Source organism: Symphalangus syndactylus, chromosome 2, assembly GCF_028878055.3.
Source record: "Symphalangus syndactylus isolate Jambi chromosome 2, NHGRI_mSymSyn1-v2.1_pri, whole genome shotgun sequence".
Lineage (NCBI taxonomy): Eukaryota > Metazoa > Chordata > Mammalia > Primates > Hylobatidae > Symphalangus > Symphalangus syndactylus.
Window position 1 is genome coordinate 35861730 of NC_072424.2, and position 27568 is coordinate 35889297.

At 49.5% G+C, this 27568-nt stretch overlaps 2 protein-coding genes across 8 annotated transcripts in view; one reads left to right on the top strand and one right to left on the bottom strand.

Moving 5' to 3' along the window:
- Window positions 1–1484: 1484 nt before the first annotated feature.
- SFXN2 (sideroflexin 2) lies at window positions 1485–27319 on the bottom strand. 7 transcript variants are annotated; one of them, XM_063628198.1, is made up of 13 exons: window positions 27098–27147; window positions 19751–19935; window positions 14148–14333; window positions 13788–13958; window positions 12414–12512; window positions 11552–11627; window positions 11140–11225; window positions 8838–8898; window positions 8403–8469; window positions 7716–7765; window positions 7022–7071; window positions 4751–4798; window positions 1485–2997 (listed from the first exon to the last, which is right to left on the bottom strand). In XM_063628198.1, the coding sequence occupies exons 3-13, from the start codon at window positions 14306–14308 to the stop codon at window positions 2898–2900; spliced, it is 969 nt and encodes a 322-aa protein (XP_063484268.1). In that variant the 5' UTR covers window positions 14309–14333; window positions 19751–19935; window positions 27098–27147; the 3' UTR covers window positions 1485–2897. The 7 variants fall into 7 exon arrangements, 6 of the variants coding, with proteins under 6 accessions (XP_063484268.1, XP_055106732.2, XP_063484269.1 ...); XM_055250757.2 differs by lacking the exon at window positions 19751–19935 and having other exon boundaries at window positions 27098–27319; XM_063628199.1 differs by lacking the exons at window positions 19751–19935; window positions 27098–27147 and adding an exon at window positions 26784–27044.
- Window positions 27215–27568, top strand: part of ARL3 (ADP ribosylation factor like GTPase 3) — a 44511-nt gene continuing 44157 nt past the window's right edge. The window contains exon 1 of the mRNA XM_055250797.2: window positions 27215–27492. Coding sequence (XP_055106772.1) covers window positions 27490–27492 — 3 coding nt within the window. The 5' untranslated portion in view covers window positions 27215–27489. The remainder of the gene's footprint in view (window positions 27493–27568) is intronic.

Genomic DNA, 27568 nt, shown 5'->3' on the forward strand with positions numbered 1-27568 from the left:
AGAATACGCAAATCTCTAAAGACAGGAAGTGAATTGTGAGGTGCTAGCATGTAGGGAGAATGTGGAGTGACTGCTAATGGGTATGGGGTTTCTTTTGGGGCTAAGAAAAATGTTCTGAGACCAGATGCAGTGGCTCATGCGTGTAATTCCAACACTTTGGAAGGCTGAGGGGGGAGGATCGCTTGAGGCCATGAGTTCGAGACCAGCCTGGGGCAACATAGTGAGACCTCATCAAAAAAATCAAATTAGCCTGTAGTCCCAGCTACCCCAGAGGCTGAGGCAGGAGGATTACTTGAGCTCAGGAGGTTGAGGCTGCAATGAGCAGTGACTGCACTTCTGCACTCCAACCCGGGTAAGAGTGAGATCCTGTCTCAACATAATTCTGGAATTAGATAGTGGTGATGCTTGTACAACTTTGTGACTACATTAAAAACCACTGAATTGTATACTTTAAAAGGACTAAGTTTATGGTATGTGAGTTATATTTTAACTTTTTTAAATGGGGAGAAAAATCAAGTTGCAGTCAATTCCTTGGCCTCGGGGAGGAGGCCCTTTCCCCTTAGAGCAGTGCTCCTCCACGTATGGTGCCGAGACCAACAGAATCAGCATCACCGGGCAATGACTAGAAATGCACGTTCTCAGGCTCCAGCCCAGAGTGACAGAATCTGGCCATGGATCCTGCAATCTGTGCTTTAACAAGCCTGCCAGCTGATTCTGATACGTTTTCTTTTTTTTTTTGAGACGGAGTCTCACTCTGTCGCCCAGGTTGGAGTGCAGTGGCGCAATCTCGGCTCACCGCAACCTCCACCACCCGGGTTCAAGTGATTCTCCAGTCTCAGCCCCCTGAGCAGCTGAGGGATTACAGGTGTGCGCCACCACACCCAGCACATTTTTTGTATTTTTAGTAGAGATCGGGTTTCACCATGTTGATCAGGCCGGTCTCGAACTCCTGATCTCAGATGATCCACCTGCCTCGGCCTCCCAAAGTATGGGGATTACAGGCATGAGCCACTGCGCCCGGTTGATGCATGTGCTTAAGAACCACTGCTCCAGGGCAGGGGAAACTTTTTGTGTCAAGGATCAGACAGTAAATATTTTAGGCTTTGTATGCCATGTAGGTAGGGTCTCTGTCATTCCTGTTGTTCCCTTTTACAACTCTTTAAAAATGTAAAAACATTTTTAGCTTCCAGTTGCACAAAAACAGGTAGCAGGTGGATTTGGCCCCTTGAGCCATAGCTTGCCAACTCTTGCTCTAGGGCAACACAGCTCCCATTCTGGGAGATCTCTGGAGCTTCCTGTGGAGACAGGTGGATTTCCCCTTTAATGAGGGAAATAAACAACAGCCTCCAGGCATCAGACAAGTTCCCCTTATATAGTAGTTGTGATACCCTCTGACATGCCAAGGCCAAAGTAAGGCCAGATCCTGCTTTCCATTCAGGCTTCATTAACTTAGTTTACAGTTTGTGTGTATGTGTGTGCCTGTGTGCTCTTTCAACAAATTTATTCAATTCACAGTGATATCTGTTGGACAGAGTCAGCAATCCTACCAGACAAAACTCATACACACATTGATTCCAGATGAGAAACAACACTCCCCCAAGGAGCCTGAGAAATCACCTAGGGCAGCCAAGCTGGGGAAGGGAAGTGGCTGTGCTTTGCTGTGTGTCCTTTAAGGCTCTTTGGTCCTGGTTGGTTTCCTCTTAGAAGGTTCCAAATAAAACTTCCCTTTCCTATTCAGTACACACCAGTCTTTCTTTGGTGTTTAACCTAATGGGCTGAGGAAGGGAGGCAGCCAGGAAATTATACCCATTAAAGTGTGTGGTTAATGCCTACATATATCATTTTTACTCACAGTTAGTGGACTTATCTTTTAAAACAGAGATATGTGGCAGTGGGGAAAGAGAACTTCCCTTATTATAGAGAAGATTCCAAGAATAGATTCAGACATGATTTGAAGAACCATGTAACTCTGCTGCCTTGCACGATCCCCTTTTTAGCACTAAGAACTCCTAAGTGTCTGATAATTTCAAGGTTAGCAGCACTCCCAAAGAAGCTGTCCAGGCTGGGTGCGGTGGCTCATGCCTGTAATCCCAGCACTTTTGGAGGCTGAGGCAGGCGGATCACCTGAGGTCAGGAGTTCGAGACCAGTCTGGCCAGCATGGTGAAACCCCGTCTCTACTAAAATACAAAAATTAGCCGGGCGTGGTGGCAGGTGCCCTGTAATCCCAGCTACTTGAGAGGCTGAGGCAGGAGAATCGCTTGAATCCATGAGGCAGAGGTTGCAGTGAACCGAGATCGTGCCACTGCATTCCAGCCTGGGCGACAGAGCAAGACTCCATCTTGGAAAAAAAAAGAAGCTGCCTGACCAGGGGGCAACGAGGAGGAGGATGTGGAAGGGTGGAGATAAGCCCCAAGGGGACAGAGTCCTTTCCCCCTTCTTTTTCCTGAGTTCGGCTAGAATTACATGGGTAAAAGATTCCATTGATCAGGAGAGGAGGAGGAAGCAAAGAAGAAAGAGGTATAGATGCTTCCTTTTGATCCAAGGTCTTTTCATCAATCCTGGCTGGAACCAGAATCCTAAAGGTTTCCTAACTTTTCCAAATGATTTGCTTGGTGTCTCCTCCCTGAGAGGGCCTCAGCTTCTGGTCTCTAGGGGACAGGGGTTGAGGAAGCAGCTAGAAGACATTGGCCTTTGCTACCCTTTTTCACTTTTTTCCCCTGAGGTCCAATCAACCAGTACCAGGGTGTAAGTATGAGGCATTCATTGTCCACCCCCTCCAACTCTACCCTGGCCTTCAGGCCTTGTTGGCAAAGAGGAAGGAGGACACAAGTGTGCACGTAGCTAAGGAGGAGCTGGTGAATATGGGAATAGACTGGTCCTTGCTGAAGTGGGGCATTTAGAGGCCCTTATTGAAGTAGACATAAGGCTCAAGTTCTCCATACTTGGCCTTGATGGTGTCTTGGAGCTCCGGTTCCAGATAGGAAACTGGCAATTCACTGAAAAGAGAGGAGAAGGGGATTATGTGCATGCCACCGGGAACAAGCAGTAAGTTACCCTCAGATGAATATCACCTCCAAGAAGCCCTCCTGATTTTTCCATCTAGGATTATTATTGGCCTCTGTATACCACAATGTTGCTTTACCATTACTCAGGCCTGACTTCATTCTCCTTGGGCTATGGTTCTTCGTTTCAACTTCCATCTTCTCCACAAGATTACAAACACAGTGCTTGGGACACAAGAGATGTCTAGCAGATGACCATGGAACTAGTATTGAACTAGAGTACTGAGGAAGGGGGAGACTGGAATCGTCTGGGTATATATTCAAGCTATGCTTATCTCCTGGGGTCAGTCACTCTCCGCCCCCTAGTCTGATGTATCCCTTCCCCTTTCCATCATCCCTTCTCCCTGCTTCCTCCTTCTTGGACACACAAAGGAAATAGAGGGGTTTCGGTTGTCAGCCCTCTGCCTATTTATTTATTTATTTATTTATTTATTGAGCCAGAGTTTCGCTCTTGTTGCCCAGGCTAGAGTGCAGTGTTGCAATCTTGGCTCACCACAACCTCTACTTCCCAGGTTCAAGCAATTCTCCTGCCTCAGCCTCCCAAGTAGCTGGGATTACAGGCATGCACCACCACACCCAGATAATTTTGTATTTTTAGTAGAGACGGGGTTTCTCCATGTTGGTCAGGCTGGTCTCGAACTCCCGAACTCAGGTGATCTGCCCACCTCGGCCTCCCAAAGTGCTGGGATTACAGGCGTGAGCCACTACAACCAGCCCCCTTATTTAATGTTAAAGACCAACGGGGAACGGTGGCTCACGCCTGTAATCCCTATACTTTGGGAGGCTGAGGCGGGCAGATCACCTGAGGTCAGGATTTCAAGACCAACCATGGCCAACATGGTGAAACCCCGTCTCTACTAAAAACACAAAATGAGGCCGGGCGCGGTGGCTCACGCCTGTAATGCCAGCACTTTGGGAGGCTGAGGCAGGTGGATCACAAGGTGAGGAGATTGAGACCATCCTGGCCAACATGGTGAAACCTCGTCTCTACTAAAAATACAAAAATTAGCTGTGCGTGGTGGCACGTGCCTGTAATCCCAGCTACTCGTGAGGCTGAGGCAGGAGAATCATTCAGGGAGTCGGAGGTTGCAGTGAGCCGAGACTGCGCCACTGCACTCCAGCCTGGCGACAGAGTAAGACTCCATCTCAAAAAAAAAAAAAAAAAAATACAAAATGAGCTGGGCATGGTGGCAGGCACCTGTAATCCCAGCTACTCTGGAGGCTGAGGCAGGAGAATCACTTGAACCAGGAGGCGGAGGCTGTGGTGAGCCGAGATCGTGCCACTGCACTCCAGCCTAGACAACAAGAGTGAAACTCCATCTCAAAAAAAAAAAAAAAAAAAAGTTAAAAACCTGATCCAGCCAGAGGAGAGCTTCCTAATAACCCAGCTGGCAGGGAGAGAAGGTCTCTTGTTGCTCCCCTACCTTCTCTCCAAGGCAGTCCTTGCTCCACTGGGAGGCAGCAACCTTATTCCTGTCCCTGGCTTCTCCTGCCCCTCGCAGATCTGTTTTGGTTTGCCAGAATTCACCAGGGTTAAGAGGCCCAGCCTTTAGGCTGATGGACACTTGTCCTTGGACAGGTGCTGCCCTTCCTGCCCCTTCCCTGTCTCCTTCTGGACAGCAGGCAGATCAGGGAGCGCACTGGCAGGGTGGTCAGTTAAACCAAATAAGGAGTGAACAGCAGATACCATTTCTGTGGGAAGAGCCCACACGCCACTGGCACCATGAAGATGAGGCTGCAAGAAAGGAGAAACCAAAGCATCAGGGGACATCTCTCCACAGGCCCGCCCATCCCCCATCCCCAAGGGAAGGGAGCAATGCCCAGGCACCTGGCCTGCCTTCCCAGCTGGCACCATATCCTCTCCCTCCAACCCTTCTCCTGTTCCCACAGTGCGAGGATACTCATTCTGGCAGGGGGATAAAACCAGTACCCTCCTGACCCCCATCACTCATTCCCACCCTTACTGCATTGTTCAAGCAGAGGAAGAAGACAATGAAGTAAACAGGGACTGTGAGCAGTGGGCCTAAGGAGCACCGGCACTGCTGGCATCGAGGGAAAGGAGCGACGAGGAGGGAGAGGAGAAACTTGGAGGGGGAGGAGCAACATGGAGGGAGAAGAGCGACATGGAGGGGAGGAGCGGCATGGAGGGAGAGGAGGGACATGGAGGGGGAGGAGGGACATGGAGGGGGAGGAGTGACATGGAGGGGGAGGAGTGACATGGAGGGAGAGGAGCAACTTGGAGGAACAGCATGGAGGGTGGGGAGCGACTTGGAGAGGGAGGAATGACTTGGAGGGTGAGGAGCAACTTGGATGGGGAGGAGCGACTTGGGGCGGGAGGAGTGACTTGGAGGGAAGGAACTACTTGGAGTAGGAAGAACGACTTGGACAGGGAGGAGCAACATGGAGAGGGAGGAAGGACATGGAGGGGAGGAGCAACATGGAGAGGGAGGAAGGACATGGAGGGGAGGAGCGATGAGGAGGGAGAGGAGCAACTTGGAAGGGGAGGATTGACTTGTAGTGGGAGGAGCGACCAGGATAGGAAGGGGCACTATGGAGTGGGGGAGGGGCAATATGGAGGGGGAGGAGTGAGTCTGTGGATTTTGAGACGTGCATATAACTTCAGGAGCTTATTAAAATGCAGGTGCCAACTGAGGGGGTCTGGGGAAGGGCTTCAGAGTCTTTACGTCTAACAAGTTATCAGAGGATGCCAACAATGCTGGCACGGACCAGGGTTTGGGAGGCAAGGTCTTACAGGATGCAGGACTCTGACAGACCTGGGTTGATATCCCAGTTTTACCACTTTCTAGCTGTGCCATCTTGGACAAGTTACCTCAGAGACACAGAGGGAGGACAACCTACTTTTTAGGGCTACTGCAGCCCACTTTGCAGTGCCTACTTTGCAGGGCTACTGTGAGGATTCAGTGAGATATGTACATAAAGCACCCAACCTATGGTAACTACTCAGTTAGCAGAAGCTGGTGTAGCATAATGTCAGACTGTTGATCAAATCTCAGCTCCAGCAGTTACCAGCTACATCCCCTTGGGCAGGTTTCTTACTCTAAGTCTCAGTTTCTTCATTTGTAAAAGGAGATGATAATAATATGTAGACTTCTAAGGCTGGGAGAATTAAGTGAAATTATAGATATGAAGCATTGGGTTCAGTGGGGACACAGAGAAAATACACAGTCAGTGTTAGCTGTTAGTGTTGCTGTCATTAGTCCCATGGCCCTGAAATGCATGGTGAACACTAGGACATCTCCAGTTAATGGCAGATACCTAAGAACCCTGACGTGACTGGTGGCATTTCCCTCCTGTGTGAGTCTGGGACACATGACAGTCCCAGCCAAAGCTATGTCTCCTCATTCTTATCTCTTCTGTAAAACTGCTCCAGACAGCCGGGTGCAATGGCTCATGCCTATAATCCCAGCAATTTGGGAGGCCGAGGCAGGTGGATCACTTGAGGTCAGGAGTTTGAGATCAGCCTGGCCAACATGATGAAATATAAAAATTAGCAAGGCATCATGGTGCATGCCTATAATCCCAGCTACTCAGGAGGCTGAGGCAGGAGCATTGCTTGAACCTGGGAGGTGGAGGTTGCAGCGAGCTGAGGCTGCGCCATTGCACTCCAGACTGGGCGACAGAGCGAGACTCCATCTCAAAAAAAAAAAGCAAAAAACAAAAAAATTGCTCCAGACTTAAGGTCAAAGGAGAGACCCTGGGATGGGAGGGCACCTCAGCACTGGACTTCCTACATGGACACGTGCGTAAAGTCTAGCCAGCCTGATGCCCTCACAAAAGATGGGGTGAGAGCTTTCCAGATGGACCACAGGTATTCTGAGCTTGACCACTTTTAAAGTCAGGTAAAGGAGTACACGTTCTCCAACACGGGCTAGACAAGACGACACATCTCGAGTGCTCCAGCCATGCAAAACCCAAATCATCAAAATATGATACTTACAAGCACCCGCTCAGCATGACCTGCAATGGGGCGTGCAGGACCTTGACTTTCTGTATAAAAACAAATAAAAGACAGATCCACATGGTACTTCTATGCCTTAAGGTGAACCCCAACCCTGCTCTGCCATGGATCAGCCAGCTAGAAAAGTCCACAGGTGGCTGGGCGCAGTGGCTCACGCCTGTAATCCCAGCACTTTGGGAGACCGAGATGGGCGGATCATGAGGTCAGGAGATCAAGACCATCCTGGCTAACATAGTGAAACCCCGTCTCTACTAAAAATACAAAAAAATAGCTGGGCATGGTGGCAGGCGCCTATAGTCCCAGCCACTTGGGAGGCTGAGGCAGGAGAATGGCACAAACCCAGGAAGCGGAGCTTGCAGTGAGCTGAGATCGCACCACTGCACTCCAGCCTGGGCGACAGAGTGAGACTCCGTCTCAAAAGAAAAAAGAAAAACCCACAGGCAAGGACCCCCTGGCCCTTAAAGAAGGCCTTGTTCTCTGCAGACCAGGTAAGGAAACTGGCCATGACATATCTAAACAGGAGGCCAGTGGAGACTGGTGTGGGCTTGAGTGAGATGACAGCATGGTAGCTAAAGGGAAGGATGGGTGGGGGAGGGCAGGTCAGGCGTCCCCAGGGACAGATGTGGCTGGAGGCACTCTCGGCAGGGAAAATGCCAAGGCAAACCCTACATACCTGCATGAAGCGCAGTTTCTCAAGCCTTTCCATGATGACTGGCAGCAAGACTAGAAGAGATCAGGGAGAAGCTGAGGGGAGGGCTGGGAGGCTCTCCCCAGGACTCCTTCTGAAGTCAGACCAAGAACCAAGTGATTCCCTCTCCTTCAGCAGAAGCTCCAGAAAACACTTACCATTAGGCAGAACAGAAGAGCAAGTAGGCATGGCCACCCCCAAACTCTCTCCCCAAAGTCCTGGCAGAACAGTGCTTCCCAAGCTTCTCAACCCGCACACTTGCAATATCAGGAAAACATGTGCTGCTAGGTCCAAAGCTTCCTTCTCAAAACAAAAATGTATCTGTACGTTCATACAAACAAATTTTGCAATACACCCCTGCTGGAAGCAAACCAAAGCAGGGAATTTATTTTCTCTACCACTCTCCCTAGCACCCCACACTGTGTCTAACATTAAACACAAGGGCTTGACAAGTATTAATAAAATGAAAATAACTTTCTACCCCAAACCTTGGATGAACTGATGTTCTAGGAACTAGTGTGGTTCTTCTAGGCTTGCAGCAATCAAGCAAAGCAGTTTGAGAAGCATGGCTGTAGAGGGTGGGCCCCACCTCCCACCCAAAAGCTGAGTGTGGCTGAGACCTCCACCCTGTATCACAGGGTTCCCCAGGATGGAAGGGCTTCCCCGTCTTACTCATCGCAGGAGCTGACATGGTGATCCGAGAAATAACTACTTGGGTGATGCCTATGGCCGCAGCTCTCTGAGGGCAGAAAATAGTAAGTTGTCAGAAATGATGTATCCAGTGTACATGTGCTGCACCAGGGGGCTGGGTTAGCATCATGGCCAAGTCTGAGATGGTAAAGGGGAAGGGAAGGACCCTCCCGGTGCTGAGTGACCTCACTTTATCCCCTCCCACCTAGCCAGGTTTTTATGGACCAGAAATGATGGAGAAAGGAGAGAAGGGGCCTGTTCTGAACACAGAAACATGGGGAAAATTTGATAGGGAGTGAGGATGGAGCCAGAGAAGGCTTCTCAATCCTATAATGGTGCCTACTCTGACCACTAAGAAGGGGACAGGGTATGAGAGGGAATTCCCTCCTCCCACCCCAAAGGGAGGCCTCTGCTCACCCGGGAATGACCAATCTCATTTTCATTCCTGTCCTTCACGCAGATTCCCTGGATGAGTTCCCTAAACACAGACAGGAGTTACTGGACTTGGGAAAGGGGTGATGGAAGCCTGCCAGCCACATGACATGCCAGGGGACCAAGGCCAGGCCACTTAAGCTCCAGGAAGCCACCTCCTGTAGCCTGGGCCTTTGACCTTCCTTCTGCACTCCAATAAGCAGTATCTTAGGAGTGATCTAGGGCAATGGCTGAGAGTGGTGGCCCTGGGCCCGGACTGTCTGGGTTGAGTCCTGAAACTGCAGGGGATGTGTGTGACCTGGAGCACAGTCTTTAACCCTCCCAAAGCCTCAGTTTTGCTTATCTGCAAAATGAGGCTCATCCTGGCACCCACTTTACAGGACCTGGTAAGGATTAAATGAGATAATGGCGGGCCGGGCGCGGTGGCTCACGCTTGTAATCCCAGCACTTTGGGAGGCCGAGGCGGGCGGATCACGAGGTCAGGAGATCGAGACCACAGTGAAACCCCGTCTCTACTAAAAATACAAAAAAATTAGCCGGGCGTGGTGGCGGGCGCCTGTAGTCCCAGCTACTCGGAGAGGCTGAGGCAGGAGAATGGCGTGAACCCGGGAGGCGGAGCTTGCAGTGAGCCGAGATCGGGCCACTGCACTCCAGCCTGGGTGATAGAGCAAGACTCCGTCTCAAAAAAAAATAATAAATAAATAAAAAAATAAAAAAATAAATGAGATAATGGCTGTGAAATGCTTGGTCCAGCACCTGACACACAGTGTGATCACTCCACAAACAGTAGCTACTCTAGCTATTCTTTTTTTTTTATTATTATTTTTGAGACAATCATGCTCTGTCACCCAGGCTGGAGTGTAGTGGCATGATCTCAGCTTACTGCAACCTCCACCTCCTGGGTTCAAGCGATTCTCCTGCCTCAGCCTCCCCAAGTAGCTAGAATTATAGGCACGCGCCACCATGCCCAGCTAATTTTTGTTTTTTTGTTTTTTTGTTTTTTTGTTTTTTTTTGTGATGGAGTCTCTCTCTGTCGCCCAGGCTGGAGTGCAGTGGCGCGATCTTGGCTCACTGCAAGCTCCGCCTCCCGGGTTCACACCATTCTTCTGCCTTAGCCTCCCAAGTAGCTGGGACTACAGGCACCCGCCACCATACCTGGCTAATTTTTTGTATTTTTTAGTAGACATGGGGTTTCATCGTGTTAGCCAGGATGGTCTCGATCTCCTGACCTCGTGATCCGCCCACCTCGGCCTCCCAAAGTGCTGAGATTACAGGCGTGAGCTACCGTGCCTGGCCCTAATTTTTGTATTTTTAGTGGACATGGGGTTTTGCCACGTTGGCCAGGCTGGTCTCAAACTCCTGGCCTCAGGTGATCCTCCCGCCTCAGTGTCCCAAAGTGCTGGGATCACAGGCGTGAGCCACCGCGCCCAGCCCACCCCAGCTATTCTTCTCAGGCCAGTTCTTGACAGCACTCAACTCAAGCCCCAGTAGGTGGCAGGGACTCATTCTCCTGTTAGGAAAGGGCCAATGGATGGGGAAGGAAAGATGAACGGAGCAGCATGTGTGCACAACTATTCTGGTAGCGCTTCCTCTACAAAGGCTAGTGTGAACATTTTCCATTTGTTGGTAGTCCCAAGAAAATGTGGCTTGTAGATAGTGATGATGATGACAATGGTAGAAATAACAGTGAACGCTCATGTAGTATCTGTTGTTCCAGGTGCTATTTTGAGTGCTTTACATATATTACATCATTAAAACCTCATAACAGAGATTTCTCTAGTCAAGAAATAAGAACTGTGAGACACAATGAGTTTCTCCTTTACCTTTTCTCCTGAAAAGCTTAAAGTTGGGTGCCTGGAAAATTTCTGTCTACTCCTCTGGCTTCTTTCAAAGCTTCTGGGTTCTGTGCTATCTTTAGACACCTCAGCCTGTTACATTTCATTCTGTATGCCATCCCCAGGGCTTGGGAAGTAGGAGGAGTTCACAATTTTAACACAAGTTCAAAAGGACATGATCCAGTGTAAAACTCCACAGGTCCACCCTGTCTTTCCCATCCCACATCACCCAGGAGAGGACTCCCATGGGACTCAACACACAGCCTAACCCGAAGTCACCCACCACTCCCGGGGCCATGGGGGAGCTGCCAATCCCAGGGCCCTTCAGAGGCTCAGCCCAGCAGCCCTCCCCATGCCCACCGCAGTCCCCAGAAGCCACCCACTGCTTTGGTTTCTTGCCCCTTTTCTGCTAATCTTGCGGTTTGTAGGGAGAAAAAGGGGCCTTTACTCACTGCTGTCGCATCATGGGGATATTCACACAGTTAGCCGCAGCCACAGCAGCAAAGGGCACCCAGCGGCCCACCAAGGGCGGCGCTTTCTGTTGGGGGAATAGAACAGTAGGAGTTGTTCAGATGCGCTGGAAGATGGGAGGGGAGGGGGCTGAACGACTAGAATACAAAAAAGAAAACTAGGCCTTGCTACCGCCACACATCCAGACACCATCTGGGAACCCCAAACTCCCTCAAAGGCCCAAGAAGAACCAACCTGGGGACAGCCCTGGTGTATTTCTCATCACTTGGCCAGCCGGGCTCAGGCCATTCCCAACTCACCCAGCCTGGGGAACTGTCCCTTGGGGAAGGACGTTTTCCCTAGGACTCTGCTGCCCCCGCGTGGCCACCATGCTGCAACGGCCCCAGACCATACCTTTGTCAACATGTTCATGCCCACAGCCGTGGCCACAGCAGTGGTTGTGGCTGTGAAGTAGGAAAGGGCCATCTGCCTGGGGGAGGAGAGAGATGCTTGGGAGTGGGGCCCCTGCCGGCTGAGGGCCAAACCACAGGCTTGAGGGAGAAAGTCAGCTGGCGAGGCTTCATGCCTGAAAACCGCACAGATCTGTCCCCAGCCTTATCTTGTGACCCTCTCCCCCTCGCTCACAGTGCCCCAGCCCCCTTGGCCTTCTTTCAGTACCGTGAACATGCCAAGTTCCTTCCTGCCTCGGAGCCTCTGCACATGGCTGCTCCCTATGCGGGGAGGTGTTCCCTGGGCTCTTGGGTCGTTCATCCCTCATCCTTCAGGACAGTTGAAATGTCGTCTCCACAGATGGGACTGCTCTAAGTGGCCTAACCACAGACACCGCTCTGCTGTTCTCTGCCTTGCAACCCTGGTTTTCTGGGTGGTTTTTTTTGTTTGTTTTGAGACTGATCTCAGGCAATCTGCCTGCCTCAGCCTCCCAAAGTGCTAGGATTACAGGTGTGAACTACCGTGCCCGGCCCAACCACACGTCTTAACAATGTATCCCAGCATCTAGAACCATGCACATCCCCAGCACATAATACACACTCAAGAAGAAATATTTAGAGAATGAATGAATAAACACATTTGGAATTGGTCTAGGAAGAAGATCCACCCCTACTCAGCTTGAGAAAATATTTCCAAACCCTGGGAAAGGGTGACTTGGTCACCTGCTCAGTGCAGGCGCTACCCAGGAAGGACTGACAGCCCATAACCCTTTAGAAAAGCTGTTCGTGGGGAGACACAAGGACAGCCTGGGGCTCAGGTCTCCTACCTGACTGATGTGGGGGAAGCCGCATTCCTGTTGGTGTAGTTGACTAAGGCATTGAAGGACTGGTTCACCCACTGCCAGAAGATCACCGCCGGCATCGTCCTACCAGTGAGGAAGGCAGGAGAGGCAGAGAGAAGTCAGATGGCAGGGAGTCCTGAGGGTATGCCAGTCAAAGCACATGATCTGCAGGTCCCCACACTGTTCCCATACTAGTTTTTTATTTTTTATTTTTTTGAGACGGAGTCTTGCTCTGTCACCCAGGCTGGAGTGCAGTGATACGATCTCAGCTCACTGCAACCTCCGTCTCCCAGGTTCAAGCAATTCTCTTGTCTCAGCTTCCCAAATAGCTGGGACTACAGGCACACACCACCATGTCTGGCTAATTTTTGTATTTTTAGTAGAGACGGGGTTTCACCATATTGGTCAGGCTGGTTTTGAACTCTTGACCTCAGGTAATCCGCCCGCCTTGGCTTCCCAAGGTGCTGGGATTACAGGCATGAGCCACCGCGCCCAGCTTGTTCCCATACTGTTCTATGCACCTGGCCTTTCGCTCAGGCTGGCCCCTCTGCCTCAAATATCTCCCCCTCCGCCTTCCATACATGGCCAACCCTGCCCTGGTGAAAGAGATCACTTCCTTCTTGGAATCTTCCCGACCCTTCCCCTGCCCCTCCTGAGACAGAGTAAGTCACTCCATGCTCCTGCTCCCACAACCCCATGTTCTTTCCCCAACCTACCACTTACCAAGCTGTACTGTAACTGTTTACTTCTTGGTCTCCTCAACAAAACTGGGAGCTCCTTGATGGGGGGTTACTGAAGCCTTCGCATTCCCAACACCTGGCCCAAAGCCCAGCTCAATAGCTGAACCAATCAATGCATGGGGTGGGGGACGCAGGGGAGAAAGGAAGAGGTGGGAAGAAGAGTCGCATATCCAGCAGCTACAGAGGCAGTCTATTCTCTCCCCAACCAAGCCAAGAAAGGGACTTCCTATTGTTTTGTTTGGGTGTTACATAATTAAAATCATTGTGGAATAAGTACTTTTTAAAGAGGGAATTGGGGTAGCTTATTTGTTGAGGGTTCTACATAGGACTGCCTCAGTTAAAATCCAGGCACCCATATTTCCTGCCTGTTTAAACCTGGACAAGTTCTTCAGCTTCTCTAGAACTCTAGTTCTTCATCTATAAAATGGAAATAATAGTACCTATAGTGTAAGGTTGTTGAGAGGGTTAAATGAAGCAATATGTGCAAAAAGAATATAGCATAGTGCATGGTATCTGGTAAGTGACCGATCAAGAGAACTATTATTATTATCATAGTATGGCTCCCTGACTAGCAGATCCAGGCAGCTGTACCTCCCACAGCCCTGCCCCCAGGTCCCACCTGTAGAACTGGAGCATGAAGCCCGTGATGATCATGCCACCAGGGAGCTGGAAAGACATGCGCCCGATGACGTTCATCTTCTCCCCATTGTCGGGGTGGAAGGCCGAGTCATACAGCTTCTTGGCATACAGCAGCTGCTCCACTTGGGTGCCTGGGGGCACAACCCCCATCCTGCCAGCCAAGGACAGCAGGCAGTCACCATCCTGCCTGATCAATGTCTCCCAGTCTCCCTACTCTCGCTTCTCCCAGCCCCCAGCCCTCAGATTTCTGCCTATTCCTTCACCTTCGGTTTCCACCTCCTCCCAAGAGGACCCCATCAGTGTTACCCTACTACTTCCAGCCCCTTCCCCGACCCCTCACCTGCTCTTCTCCACCATCAACTTGGCCCAGTCCAGCTCCCGCTCAGATACAAAGACAGTGCGGGGGTCCGTGATGTTTAGGAAGTGCTTCACTCTCCCCAGGAAGGTGCGCTGGTCCCAACGGGGGGCATCGATGTTAAAGCCAGACGGGTCAGCCTCCATCTTGCTCACACATAAAACTGTGGACCTAAGGGACAGAGGAAGAAGAGGACTGTCCCCTAAATCAAAGTCCACCACAGAGGACCTGAGCATGTCCCACTGTTGCAGACTGTCTGCTCTCACCAGCTACTGGGCATCATCTGACTTGGCTTGGGAGGGCCCCAGTGAATGGTCATCAGATTGAGCAACTGGGCACCAACATGTGTTTCCTGAGGGCCTGCTGGTGGCCAGCTCTGTGCTTGACCATACAGCAGGAGGGACTGGAAAAGGGGACAATACAGTGCCTGTGCTTGGGGAACTCTGGGAACAAAAGCCCACCCATTAAATAGTATAATACCCCCAGGTGTTTCTGGCAGGGGAGATGGGAAAAGTAGCCATTTTGAAAAACAGCCGGCTGGGTGCAGTGGCTGACGCCTGTAATCCTAGTACTTTGGGAGGCCGAGGCAGGGGGATCATGAGGTCTGGAGTTTGAGACCAGCCTGGCCAACATGGTGAAACCCCATCTCTACTAAAAATACAAAAATGAGCCGGGCACAGTGAAAGGCACCTGTAATCCCAGCTACTCAGGAGGCTGAGGCAGAAGAATTGCTTGAACCCAGGAGGCAGAGGTTGCAGTGAGCTGAGATCACACCACTGCACTCCAGCCTGAGCCTGCGTGACAGAGCAAGACTCCATCTTGGGGGGAAAACAAAACAAAACAAACAAACAAAAAAACACCCAAAGCCCTTTGTACTTCTTTTTCTTTAATTTAATTTTACTTTTTTTTGAGACAGGGTCTCATTCTGTCACCCCGGCTGGGGTGCAGTGGTGTGATCATGGTTCAGTGCAACTATTACCTCCCAGGTCCAGGGATCCTCCTGCCTCAGCCTCCTGAGTAACTGGGACTACAGGCGCACACCACCACCCTGGCTAATTTTTGTATTTTTTATAGAGATGGCACCTCGCTATGTTGCCCAGGCTGGTTTCAAACTCCTAGGTTCAAGCAATCCTTCTGCCTCGGCCTCCCAAAGTGCTGGGATTACAGGTGTGAGCTGCCGCATCTGGCCTATTTTATTATTTAGAGACAGAGTCTCATTATTTTATCCAGGCTGGAGTGAATGGTAATTGACAGGCATGATTATAGCTCTCTGCATCCTTGAACTCCTGGGCTCAAGCAATCCTCCAACCTCAGCCTCCCAAGTAGCTGGGACTACAGGCGTGCACTATCATGCCCAGCCCTTTTATTCTTCTTAACAAGGTCTACCCTTGAGGGAAACTATTTTACCAGAGCCTAACCATCTTGGGTTATACCAGAACTTAAGTGACTTGGGGAAAGAGAACTCCTGCCTTCCTGCCTCACCTAAAGAGGACAAGGGGAGGCTGAGAAGCTCTTGTGAAGGTTCAGGGGCACAGGCTCCCCAGAAGGCTGAGACCTCATCACAGGACTGTAGATCCTCCACTCCCTCACCTCACCACTGCACCAGCAGGACTCCTGTATCATTACAAGGATTATAACAAAAAGAGTAACAAGTCTTAGGCCCTATTTAAGAAGTCTCCAGAGACCCATAGACAACAAGGGAGATAAGAACAAGGACACCTGAAGAAAATTTAGCCTTTTATACCTATAGCTACAGCAAACAGTAAACATAGCCTAGATAAACAAAACCTCACCCCTCAGTTCCTCTCACAGTGTACATCATGTCCAGCTTTCAGTGAAAAATTACAAGGCACACTAAAAAGAAAAAAAAAAAAAAGCCTAGTTTGAAGAAACAGGCCAAGCATCAGAACCAGATTTAGATATGAGATTTTAGACTTATCAGACCAGGAATTTAAAATAACTATGGTTAAAATAAATAAATAAATAAATTAATTAATTAAAACTATGGTTAATATTCTAAGTACTCTGAATGGAAAAGTGGACAACAGACAAGAACAGACGAATAACATAAGCAGTGATGGAAACTCTTTTTTTTTTTAAGATGGAGTCTTGCTCTGCCACCAAGCTGGAGTACAGTGGCGCGATCTCTGCTCACTTTAACCTCTGCCTCCCGGGTTCAAGTTGTTCTCCTGCCTCAGCCTCCCGAGTAGCTGAGACTACAGGCGTGCACCACCATGCCCAGCTAATTTTTGTATTTTTAGTAGAGACGGGGTTTCACCATGTTGGCCAGGATGGTCTCTATCTCCTGACCTCGTGATCTGCCCACCTCGGCCTCCCAAAGTGCTGAGATTACAGGAGTGAGCCACCGCGTCCAGCCGGAAACTCTTAAGAAAGAATCAAAAGGAAATGTTGGAAATCAAAAATACTGTAACAAAGATGAAGAAAGTCTTGGATGGGCTCATCAGTAGACTGGACATGGCCAGGGAAAGAATCAGTGAGCCTGAACAAGTGTCAGTAGAAATTGTCCAAATGTTAAGGCCCATCCATGGCAGACTGGATAAAGAAAATGTGGTGTATGTACACCATGGAATACTATGCAGCCACAAAAAAGAATGAGATCACGTCCTTTGCAGGGACATGGATGAAGATGGAGGCCATTATCCTTAGCAAACTAATGCAGGAACAGAAAACCAAATATCACATGTTCTCACTTATAAGTGGGAGCTAAATGATGAGAACACATGGACACAAAAATGGGAGCAACAGACCCCACTGGCGCTCACTTGAGGGTGAAGGGTGGGAGGAGGGAGAGGATCAGAAAAAAATAACTAATGGGTACTAAACTTAGTACCTGGGTGATGAAATAATCTGTAGAACCCCAGTGACACAAGTTTACCTATGTAACAAACCTGCACATGTGCCCCTGAATCTGAAGTTAAAACAAAAAAAAAGAAACAAATAATATTAATGCAATTATACTAATAGAAGGGCTTGGACTCAGATCCTCCACACACAAATTTTGTCTCTCATTGAGAAACACTGAGTCCGTAGTGGCAGGGATGGTGTGGGAATGTTGGTCTTCCTAGATCACTGGAATTACTATTTGGGGATGCATACCATCTGATTCTGTTGGTCGTTACCCATTTCCACCTATCCCATATCTTACAGAAGAATCATCTCAAGTACTAACTGCTTTATATCCCTTAAAACATTTCTAGTTGGGGCTGGGCGCGGTGGCTCACGCCTCTAATCCCAGCACTTTGGGAGGCCGAGGCGGTTGGATCACCTGAGGTCGGGAGTTTGAGACCAGCCTGACCAATACAGTGAAACCCCATCTCTATTAAAAATACAAAAATTAGCCAGGCACAGTGGTAGGTGCCTGTAATCTCAGCTGCTCGGGAGGCTGAGGCAAGATAATCGCTTGAACCTGGGTAGCAGAGTTTGCGGTGAGCCGAGATCACACCACTGCACTCAAACCTGGGTGACAGAGTGAGACTCTGTCTAAAAAAAAAAAAACAACTTTCTAGTCGGCCAGGCGTGGTGGCTCACATCTGTAATCTCAACACTTTCGGAGGCCAAGGCAGGTGGACCACCTGAGGTCAAAAGTTTGAGACCAGCCTGGCCAACATGGTGAAACCTCATTTTGTATTTTTTTTCTTTTTTTTTTTTTTTTTTGAGACGGAGTCTCACTCTGTCGCCCAGGCTGGAGTGCAGTGGCGCAATCTCGGCTCACTGCAAGCTCCGCCTCCCAGGTTCACGCCATTCTCCTGCCTCAGCCTCTCCGAGTAGCTGGGACTACAGGCGCCCGCCACCACGCCCGGCTAATTTTTTTTTGTATTTTTTAGTAGAGACGGGGTTTCACCATGGTCTCGATCTCCTGACCTCGTGATCCGCCCGCCTCGGCCTCCCAAAGTGCTGGGATTACAAGTGTGAGCCACCGCGCCCAGCCTCATTTTGTATTTTTTTTCTACCAAAAAATAGAAAAACTAGCCAGGTGTGGTGGTGCACACCTGCAGTCCCAGCTACTGGGGAGGCTGATGTGGGAGGAATGCTTGAGCCCAGGAGGCAGAGGTTGCAGTGAGCCAAGATCGAGCCACTGCACTCCAGCCTGGGTGACAGAGTAAGACCCTGTCTCAAAAAAAAAAAAAAAAAAAAAAAAAAATGGACTTTCTTGGACAAACAAAACAGGAAATTTGTCACTGGCAGACCTGACTTACGAGATGTTAAAAGAAGTTCTTGGCCAGGCGCGGTGGCTCACGCTTGTAATCCCAGCACTTTGGGAGGCCGAGGCGGACGGATCACGAGGTCAGGAGATCGAGACCACGGTGAAACCCCGTCTCTACTAAAAAAATACAAAAAATTAGCCGGGCGTGGTGGCGGGCGCCTGTAGTCCCAGCTACTCGGAGAGGCTGAGGCAGGTGAATGGCGTGAACCCGGGAGGCGGAGCTTGCAGTGAGCCGAGATCGCGCCACTGCACTCCAGCCTGGGCGACAGAGCGAGACTCCGTCTCAAAAAAAAAAAAAAAAAAAAAAAAAAGATCTTCTGGTGAGGTGAGATGGTTCACACCTATAATCCCAGCACTTTGGCAGTCCAAGGCAGGAGCATCACTTGAGCCCAGGAGTTTGAGACCAGTGTGGGCAACATAGTGAGACCCTGTCTCTACAAAAATTAAAAAAGAAAAAAACATAGCCAGGCGTGGTGGCATGTGCCTGTGGTCCCAGATACTTGGGAGGCTGAAGTGGGGGGACTGCTTGAGCCTGGGAGGCTAAGGCTAAGCCTGCAGTGAACTGTGATCGTGCCACTGCACTCCAGCCTGCATGACAGAGTGAGACCCTGTTTCGGAAAAAACACTAACAAACAAACAAATAAAAAACTTTATTTCTCTTATTCTGAATTATTAACAGTTAACACACAGATACGTTTGTTTAAAATAATAGTAGCAACAATGTATTTGGTGATTACAATTTATGGATCAGAGAAATCCATGACAGCAGTAATATCAAGGGCAGGAGGGGAGAATTGGGAGGACTGCATTCTAAGGTACTTGCACGCTCCATGCAGTGGTATAGTGTTATTTGAAAGTGGATTTGGATTAGTCATAAATGTGTATTGCAAACTCCTGGGCAACCACTCAAAAGGTTTTCTTTTTTTTTTTTTTGAGACGGAGTCTCGCTCTGTCGCCCAGGCTGGAGTGCAGTGGCGCAATCTCGGCTCACTGCAAGCTCCGCCTCCTGGGTTCACGCCATTCTCCTGCCTCAGCCTCTCCGAGTAGCTGGGACTACAGGCGCCCGCCACCACGCCCAGCTAATTTTTTGTATTTTTAGTAGAGACGGGGTTTCATCGTGGTCTCGATCTCCTGACCTCGTGATCCGCCCGCCTTGGCCTCCCAAAGTGCTGGGATTACAAGCGTGAGCCACCGCGCCTGGCCTAAAAAGGTTTTCAAAAGAAGTATAATTGATATGCTAAGAGAGGAGAGAAAATGGAGTCATACAAAAAAAGCTGAGGCTTTTAAATTTTTGCCTGAAAGCTTCAGGAAGTCATTGAAAGATTTTAAGAAGAAGAGTGACAAGATCAGATATGTAGTTTACCAAGAACAAACTGGGTAGTCATGAGAATAAACAGGATGTGGCCGGACCTCGCGGGATGCAGGGAGACCAGCTGGACGGGAACTCCAGTAATCCAGGCAAGAAGACGTAGGGCTCAAATGAACCCAGGTGCCCTCAGAGGAGAGACCAACGGGAGAGAATCTTTCAAAGAAGCGGAATCTTAGGATCTGCTAAGCAATAGGTATAAGAGGAACATTGTATCAGTCAAGGTTCAACCAGAGAAGCAGAATCAGTAGATTACAGACAGACAGACAGACAGACAGGTAGATACCAAAACATAACATGGGGCAACATGGGGTTCCTCTAACTCCTGAGCTCAAGCAATCTGCCTGCCTTGGCCTCCCAAAGTGCCAGGATTACAGGTGTGTGCCACTGCACCTGGCTATGACACACACATATACATATTTTATATATTTCTAAAATATATTTGTATACTATAATATATATTATATTTTATAAATATGTAAATTATATATCTATATTTTTTTAATTCATAGATATAGCAACATATATTTATAATATATAAATTTATATAAAAATTTATTTATATAGACATATGAATTGTTTAAATATAACATATAAAAATATATAAACATAAATAATTCATATAGCTATACAAAATCATATATAAATATATAACTTTATATATTATAAATATATATCGATCTATCTATATAAATTTTATAATTTTTTTTCTTTTTTTAGGCAGGGTCTCAGCTGGTTGCCCAGGGTGGAGTGGAGTGGTGCAATCATAGCTCACTGTAATCTCAAACTCCTGGGCTCAAGGAATCCTCCCATCTCATCCTCCCTAAGTACTCAGATTACAGGCATACACCACCACTCCTGGCCTAAATATATATAATGCTGACGTAATATAATATTGATAAAATACAGAAATTGATTTATCACAAGGAATTAGCTAATTGGCTCACATAACTGTGGCTGTTGGCTAGGCAATCCTGAAGTCAGCAGGGCAGGCGGCCAGCAACAGACCATCCCAGGGGAGAGGGAGCAACGCGGGTAATGGCTCAGAGTCCAGAACCTCAGAGGGGGTTCAGAGGTGTTCTAGCCCTCCTTTAAAGGGCTTCCACCTGATTAGGTCAGGCCACCCAGGATAATCTCCTTTTTGATTAACTTAAAGCCAAACAATTGAGGAATTTAATTAGGTCTGCAAAATCCCCTCACAGCAGCACCTAGATTACTGTTTGTCTGAAGAGCTGGAAGATGGTGTGTGTGTGCTCCTGGGTAGCCACTATAACTGGAATATACCAGAGAGAGAATCCCAGGAGTCTTGCTTAGCTTAGCCAAGTTGACACGTGACAAATATCCAGAGTGATACCTAGGGTTTCTGACTTGGGCGATAGGTGCTAACAGAGAGAGCACAGAAAAATTGGCTTTGAGGGAGAAAATATTAATAGTAAGCTTGATTTCTGCATGTTGTTTCAAATACCATGGGATTTTTTTTTTTTTTTTTGAGACAGGGTCTTGCTCTGTTGCCCAGGTGGGAGTACAGTGGTATAATCATGGCTCACTACTCCAGCCTCCACCTCCCAGGCTCAAACGATCCTCTGACCTTAGCCTCTCAAGTAGCTGGGACCACAGGCATGTGCCATCATTCCCGGCTAATTTTTGTATTTTTTGTAGAGACAGGGTCTCCCTATGTTGCCTAGGCTGGTCTCAACTCCTGAGCTCAAGGGATCTACCTGCCTCGGCCTCCCAAAGTGCTGGGATTACAGGAGTGAGCCACCACCCTCGGTCCTGCCACGGGATTTTTTTTTTTTTTTTTTTTTTTTTTGAGAGGGAGTCTTGCTCTGTCACCCAGACTGGAGTGCAGTGGTGCGATCTCGGCTCACTGCAACCTCCACCTCCTGGGTTCAAGCAATTCCCCTGCCTCAGCCTCCTGAGTAGCTGGGATTACAGGTGCGTGCCACCATACCCAGCTAATTGTATTTTTAGTAGACATAGGGTTTCACCATGTTAGCCAGGATGGTCTCGATCTCCTGACCTCGTGATCCACTACCCGCCTCGGCCTCCCCAAGTGCTGGGATTACAGGCGTGAGCCACCAAGCCCGGCCGGGATTTTCTTAAATGCGATAGGCCGCTTCCTCTCTCAGGTCCTTTCCAAACACAATACTCAAAAGCTAGTCTTTCCTCTCTTCACTAAATAGTACCTATCTGTCCTTTTGTACAAATAATTTTCAGATTTGCTTCTATAGCTTCTACTACTAGGTCATTTTGTCTTTTTCTTGGAAATAGTGACTTAACTAAGTTAAATAATTCACTTGTGAAGTGAGGTGGTATGTTCATTTTGCTCACCACTGTCACCCCAGTGCCTAGCACAATATTCAAGTATTTGCTGAATAAGAAGTTCATCAGCCTGTGGGTATTCAGGCTTGAAAGAAAACAGAGGTCAGAGCTAGAAGGAAAAAACTGAGTCAGCAGCATCGAGGTGATTTACGATAAAAGTTTTCCAGAATGGGAAGAGGAGAGAGCTGAGGACAAACCCTGAAAAATCAGGACATTTAAGAAGCCAAGGCCGGGCACGGTGGCTCACACCTGTAATCCCAGCACTTTGGGAGGCTGAGGCGGGTGGATCATCTGAGGTCAGGGGTTTGAGACCAGCCTGGCCAACATGGTGAAACCCCATCTCTAATAAAAAAAAAATACAAAAATTAGGCGGGCATGGTGGCAGGCACCTGTAATCCTAGCTATTCGGGAGGCTGAGGCACAAGAATCGCTTGAACCCAGGAGGCGGAGGTTGCAATGAGCCAAGATTGTGCCACTGCACTCCAGCCTGGGCGACAGAGTGAGACTTTGTCTCAAAAAAAAGAAGCCGAGGCCGGGCATGGTGGCTCATGCCTGTAATCCCAGTGCTTTGGAAGGCCGAGGCGGGCAGATCACGAGGTCAGGAGTTTCAGACCATCCTGGCCAACATGGCGAAACCCTGTCTCTACTAAAAATACAAAAAATTAGCTGGGCATGGTGGCAGGCGCCTGTAATCCCAGCTACTCGGGAGGCTGAGGCAGGAGAATCACTTGAACTTGGGAGGTGGAGGTTGCAGTGAGCCGAGATGGTGCCACTGCACTCCATCTTGGCAACATAGCAAGACCCTGTCTCAAAAAAAAAAAAGAAGCTGAGAAAAGGAAGCCCCCAAAGATGGGAAGAACCACCAGAAAGAAGAGAGAAAGGAGGTGGAGACAGGCACAGGCCTGTAATCCCAGCACTTTGGGAGGCCAGGAGTTCAAGTTCAAGAAAGGAGGCAGAAGGGACAGTGTTGGGGAAGGAAGAGCAGTGGCCAATTTTTAGATTTTTTGTTAAGGCGGAAGAGACATCAGGAAGCTGATATGCTGGAGGTACACCATTTCCTAAGAGGAAGGACCAGGGACAAGAGGAGAGGCTCAACATGGAGTATCCACAGCGCTCTGACCTGGCCCTGATGCTTCTCTGAAGTGGCAATCTCCAGAGAAGTCAGAAGGCAGACAGAAAGAGTCCACTGCCAAAACAGACTTCCCCTCTCCCCTGCCACCTGGCCTCCTGCAGCCTGCTTCAAAGACCAAAGGCATTTATCTCAGTCCCAACTGAAGCAAGAGTGGAAGGAGGGGAAAGAGTTCACCTTCCCAGGCTCTACATGAACCTAAAAGGAGTCAGCCTGGCTGGCTGAACACACGCTGCCTTGGCTTACAGAGCCCCAGGCTCACACACGCTGGAGACAGCCTGACTGAGCAAAATGCTATGCCTCCCCCTCAGCACACACATACACACAGAGTCATACCTTCCCTGACATCTCTGTTCCCCTTAACACAACATTGCAAAGTCCTCCGCTTCTCAGAATGGAGGGACTATCATCAAGGGGTAATCTAAACATCTGCTAATTATGCAAGAGCCTTTGCCTTCTTAACTGAAGTCAGGATAGAAACTGCAGAGTACCTGTCTTAAATAAAACATAAAGCCAAAAAAAAAAAAAAAACACTAAACGATCTGTCTGGAACATTTCCCCCAACACACCCATTGTCCCCCAATGGGCACTGTTCCCCGACTCCTTCAGGACAAACTCAAGTCCTTCTGTGATATATACTCCTACAGCATCCTGTCCTTTGCAGCATGCTGGGCATTTGTGATTGTCACCTTCTTGTCATTGACTGTGATTTGTGTAAAGTCTGCCTCCCCTGACAGACTGTAAGGCTCACAAGCATCAGGATCATGTCTGTGATGTTTACTGCTACATCTTTCACATGCCCTCGAAGAATATTTACTGCATTCCAACTCCTTCTTGGGTCTCTTGGCATCAAGGATGTCACCTCTTTTAAGTCAAACTTAGAACCTGCCTAGGTTACAGAATTAAGAGCACGCTTTCTTTCATGAAGTTGCAAAATTGTCTACCTTGCCTGTACTGAGTCATACTGCTCTCTAAATTTTCTTCCACAGTTACTGTCCCTCCTCCCACACAAGCCACATCTAGTCCTCCCTAAAAAGGTCATCATCATGTCCAGGGTAGCCCCACTTCTGAAGGATTATAGTCCCACTACTAGGAACAAGGTAGGAGTAAAAATCAGACCAGTGATTTAATGATATCTCCCTCCTAGGATTAGAGAATGTCACAGCTTGAGGCCAGGCGCGGTGGCTCACGCCTGTAATCCCAGCACTTTGGGAGGCTGAGGCGGGCGGATCACGAGGTCAGATCAAGATCATCCTGGCTAACCCTGTGAAACTCTGTCTCTATTAAAAATACAAAAAATTAGCCAGGCCTGGTGGCATGCACCTGTAATCCTAGCTACTCAGGAGGCTGAGGAAGGAGGATCGCTTGAACCTGGGAGGCGGAGGTTGTAGTGAGCCGAGATCACACCACTGCACTCCAGTCTGGGTGACAGAGTGAGACTCCGTCTCCACAAAAAAAAAAAAAAAAAAAGAGAATGTCACAGCCTGAAGACAAGTGATCTAAGATCTCAGTTTACAGAAGAGGAAACTGAAGCCTAAAAAGGTGCAAATGGATTGGGCCACCACGGTGGGCATTTTGGTATACTTAGCCCTGCACTAAGCCCTTGCAGCAGATATAAACACGAACAATCAACAGATCCAGTCCTCAAAGATTGAACAACAGCTAAGGCCTTACTTCCCCAAGGTCCTCTATCCACTATAGCCTACTTGCCAACTCCGAGGCCTGGCACGGTGGCTCACACCTGTAATCCCAACACTTTGAGAGCCCAAGGCAGGCAGATCACCTGAGGTTGAGAGTTCCAGACTAGCCTGACCAACATGGAGAAACCCCTGTCTCTACTAAAAATACAAAATTAGCCAGGCGTGGTGGTGCATGCCTGTAATCCCAGCTACTTGGGAGGCTGAGGCAGGAGAATCGTTTGAACCCGGAAGGTGGAGGATGTGATGATCCGAGATTGCACAATTGCACTCCAGCCTGGGTAATAAGAGTGAAACTACATCTCAAAAAAAAAAAAAAAAAGAAAGAAAGAAAGAAAGAGAGGGAAACAAAGAGAAAAAAAATAAATAGACTACTACCACCTCTGACGTAATGCTCATCCTTCCCAGAGAGAGCAGATTTTCTCTGGCAAATGGTATCAGAGATCAGAAAACAAGCTTCCAAATTCCTTCTGAGGTATCCTCTTACAAGCAGAAGTGCACAAGATTACTGTTTGTAGCCCCAGGTAGGGAGAAAAACGAAACATCATTGCTGGTACTCACATCAGCGGAAGATCAAGGTAGCCAAAGACCCCAGAAGGTGAGACACAAAGACCACTGAGACAGGCAAGGATTAGGGTCAAGGCTGCCTAGAGCAAGCTGGAAAATGAGGGCAATAATTACAGGAGCAGGCCCAGGTGTAGGCTTATGGATACTCGTCTGACTCCAAGGCAAGTGGGCTGTTAGACACCAGACAACTTAGAAAGAGCAACCTCCCTTGCCTTTTTCACAAAAGGGCCAACAGTCTAGAGATGAGTAGATTATAGGGGTTTGTGCTCCTATATCACCTCCATTCATCACCTCCTTAGTCAAGGCTCTGAAATGCTTTTCTCTCCAAGGATCTGAAGCAGGTATGCAAGCAGCAGATGTTGGTTTTTGTTTTCATTTTTTTTGAGGCAGGGTCTTGCTCTTTCACCCAGGCTGGAGTACAGTGGTGTGATAATAACTCCTGGGCTCAAGCAATCCTCCAGCCTCAACCTCCTGAGTAGCTAGGACTACAAGTGCACCACGGAACCTGGCTAATTAAAAAAAATTTTTTTTGTAGAGGCAGGGTCCTACTGTGTTGCCCAGGCTGGTCTCCAACTCCTGGGCTCAAGCCATCCTCCCCTTCAGCCTCTCAAAGTGCTGGGATTATAGGCATGAGCCACTGTGTCTGGCCGCAATTACCAATTTCTAGGGGTTGTGAAAATGAAATTTGGTATGAAATGTATTTCATTAGGAAGGATGTAATTTCCATACGGGCTGATTTTGTCCACTGCTGTGTCTCCAGCGTCTAGAACAGGACCTAGCACGTTTGTGCAAACTCTTCTTATAGTCCTCTGCATCGGGAAAGGGCTGGGAGGTAGCACTTCCCAACCCACCCCAGTGTCCCACTTGCTCTTCCTTGGCTAAAAATGCAGGCTCATTTTTGCCTCCTCCAGGACTACAGATGGTACGCGGTCCGGTCCAAAACAGCTCAGCAAAACCGGCCAGAAGCTGGGCACAGTGGCTCACCACTTTGGGACACCTGTAGTCCCAGCACTTTGGGAGGCCTAGGCGGGCGGATCGCTTGACCCCAGGAGTTGGAGCCCAGCCTGGGCAACATGGCGAAACCGTCTCTACAAAAACAAAATACAAAAAATTATCCAGGCGTGGTGGCGCCCGCCTGCAATCCCAGCTACTCGAGAATCTGAGGCGGGAGAATCGCTTAAGCCCGCGAGGCGAAGGCTGCAGTGAGCCGAGATCGCGCCACCGCACTCCGGCCCGGGCGACAGAGCGACACCCTGTGTCAAAACAAAAACCGGGCCGATCCCCAAAACGCCTTTCACCTGTGCTTTCAGCTCACCTCAGGGCTCAGGGCCAGCCCCCAGGCTGCTTCTTGCCCTCCGGCAGACGGCCTCCCCCCATCGGTATTCCCCCATCCCGGACAGCTCGTAACGCCCCAGCCGCTCGGCCTGGCACTCCTAGGCAATGGGGGTCAGAGCAGAGGAGCCCATCTGCAGCCCCAGGGCGCTCCTCGCGCCACGTGGCTTCTGCAGGTGGAAGTCCAGCCCGCGCTGCAGCCCCGCCTGGGCAGTCAGGACACCAATCTCAGCACCCTCCCGAGATGTGGGGATTGGAGGTAGACAGAGCGAGCGCCATTGTCCCAAGGCCCCTTACCTGGTCCCGGGACAAATGCCACCAGTTACAGCCCGCCTTGAAAACCGGCCCGGGTGAGAGGAGGGACTGGGCGGGGGAACCGCCCCCACGTCCGCCCCACGCCCCTCCTTTTCGACCAATCCCAAGCCGGGAGGCTCCCGCCAGCCACGTGGGCAGGCTTTCTCCACTCTCTGGTCCAGGCTAGCCGGCGGCGGCCTCCGCAGCTCCCGTAGCCCGCTTGCGCACTCTGGGGAAAGCGGAGCTGCACCCCGCCCAGTACTGCTGCTCTGCTCCTCCGCTGTGCGTGCGAGGGACGTCGGGGGCGGCGCCGCAGCAGTTGCCCCTGGTAACGGGGAAGGCAGGAGGAGGAGGAGGAGGAGAAGGAGGAGGAGGAGGAGGGACTCGGCGGGAGGATGGTGAGTGTGGGGGCCTGGGCCCCCTTGGAGCCGGCCGGTTATTCCTCTCCCGTCCCCAGGCCCAGGGCGGAGCACT